At 61.4% G+C, this 1,866-nt stretch overlaps 1 protein-coding gene across 1 annotated transcript; it reads right to left on the reverse strand.

The window, feature by feature from the left end:
- Positions 1 to 419: 419 nt before the first annotated feature.
- Positions 420 to 1,615, reverse strand: LOC104127121 (ras association domain-containing protein 8-like). The gene is given in 3 exon segments (XM_035895355.1): positions 420 to 1,215; positions 1,217 to 1,280; positions 1,513 to 1,615. Coding segments are annotated over 3 exon segments (963 nt in total).
- Positions 1,616 to 1,866: the final 251 nt, after the last annotated feature.

Below are 1,866 nucleotides of genomic sequence, written 5' to 3' on the forward strand. Positions count from 1 at the left end.
CGATTAGCCCAAGCCCCTGCACCGCTTGCATGGTCAAAAGGCTTCATGCACAGGCACCATGAGGACCTGCACTATCCCCCTCCACGACTCCTTTATCCATCAACCCTTGTGCCAATGCCATCAACGCCGCACACGGACCATTTGCTCTACCATCATCGTCCATGCCAGAGCAGGGTGATGCTGTGCTCCTCATGCACCAGCCAGCAGGAGCCCCAGCCCAGACACAGCTTGCGGAGAGCACGATGGTGCGGGAGCCTGGGCTAGCTGGGTCAGAGGGGTGACATCCCCCCGACAGGGGTCACTGCTGCTGAGCCACTGCTGTGCACCCAGCCCCACACTCACCGGCCAGGTGGGGCAGAACCAACCCCACTCAACCCATTGGCCCCATGCTGCTGGAAAGCTGGTCCCGCACCCCCTCTTCAAAAGTCCCACCACCCCATGGGGCTGCTCAACCTGATCCTATCTACCTGTAGGTTCCTTTCAGCTTCCTCCAGGGCCTTCTCCACGCTGGCCAGGTTGCTCTCCAGCTGGGTGCCTTGCTTGACCTTGGCCTCCAGGTCCCTTTTCATCTTGGCAGCCATGTCCTCCAGCTCTGTGGGGCTGGGCACAGGGGTCTCCTTCCCCCTCTTGGCCCTCTCAGCCATTTCCCACTGGATCTCCTCCTGCAGGGCTTCAGTCCGAGCACTCAGCTCGTATATCCGCTGGGTGTACTCCTCCAGGCTGGCCCGCAGGCTCCTAACCCGCTCCTGCCGCTCCCGTTCGCACTCCTTCTCCAGCCGGAGCTCGCTCTGCCAAAACTCCTCCTCGCCCAGCTCCGTCTCATTCCTCCGCACCAAGTGCTCCAGGTAGAGGATCTCGTCCTCCTGGCCAGCGAGCCGGCCACGCTCCCAGAGCCGTAGGTCCATCTCCAGGGTGTCCCCGTGGGCCTCCAACGAATGTAGCTGCTCCTGCTGCCGCAGCACCCTCCTAAACAGCTCCTCCTTGGAGGGCTGGACAACCCCACCACCCTCCAAGTCCATCCCTTCCCGCGCTTGGTGCCTCCAGCGGCTCACGGTGAACGGTTCGCCAGAGCCTGTAGGACCCAAGTTGAAGGTCATGGATTTTTTTGGCTCCCAGGAACGGGGTGCATCTGTGCCAGTGGGCCTGGGCTTGATGGGCAAGCTGGCCCTGATGAACGTCCTCTCAGGGGCTTGGGGAATGCCCTCTGAGGAGGGTCAGGGCCCGCCCCTGCCGCTCTTTCTCCCGCAGCTTCTGTACCAGCACGTAGCGGCCCGTCTGACCTGCCGGGAGGAGGGGAGCACGTCAGATGGGGAAAGCCAAGGCTGGCAGTGGTGTGCCAGAGCTGCTGCCCCACAGGCAGCAGTTGGTGACTTCCCCACTACCCCAGAGCAGGACCCCCACCCACCCAAGGTCTCCTCTCCCCAAGAAGCACCTGCAGATGGGGCCATCCCCTCAGCAGATGCCTCCATCCGCAAAGGGGCATCCCCCCCCCAGCAGATGGAGATGGCTCACCAATGGCCCGCGCCAAGGCGATGACCACTTCTTGGCAGGTGGTTTGCTCCGAGACACCGCAGACAACCCTCTGGATCCCATCCACCCAGACCTTCAGCTCCATCTCCGCGGCTGCCGGGCTTCAGGCACGCTGGGTCATCACAGAATGGGATGCCTGCGGGGAGAAAGGAAACCATGTTTCCACCCCAAGCCGCTAATGAGGAGTACGAGTTGCTTTAAGAGTGGCGTCATTAAGTCATCTTTATTGCCAGCATCCCATAAGGTACATCCTAGACCAAGCAGTTGCTCGCTGCTGCCCTCCATCCATCTCTGCAGCTCTCCCTGTGCACAGACTGCATTTTTGTTGATATTATT

The sequence above is a fragment of the Egretta garzetta genome, unplaced genomic scaffold (assembly GCF_000687185.1).
Source record: "Egretta garzetta isolate BGI_Z169 unplaced genomic scaffold, ASM68718v1 scaffold650, whole genome shotgun sequence".
NCBI classification, from domain to species: Eukaryota; Metazoa; Chordata; class Aves; order Pelecaniformes; family Ardeidae; genus Egretta; species Egretta garzetta.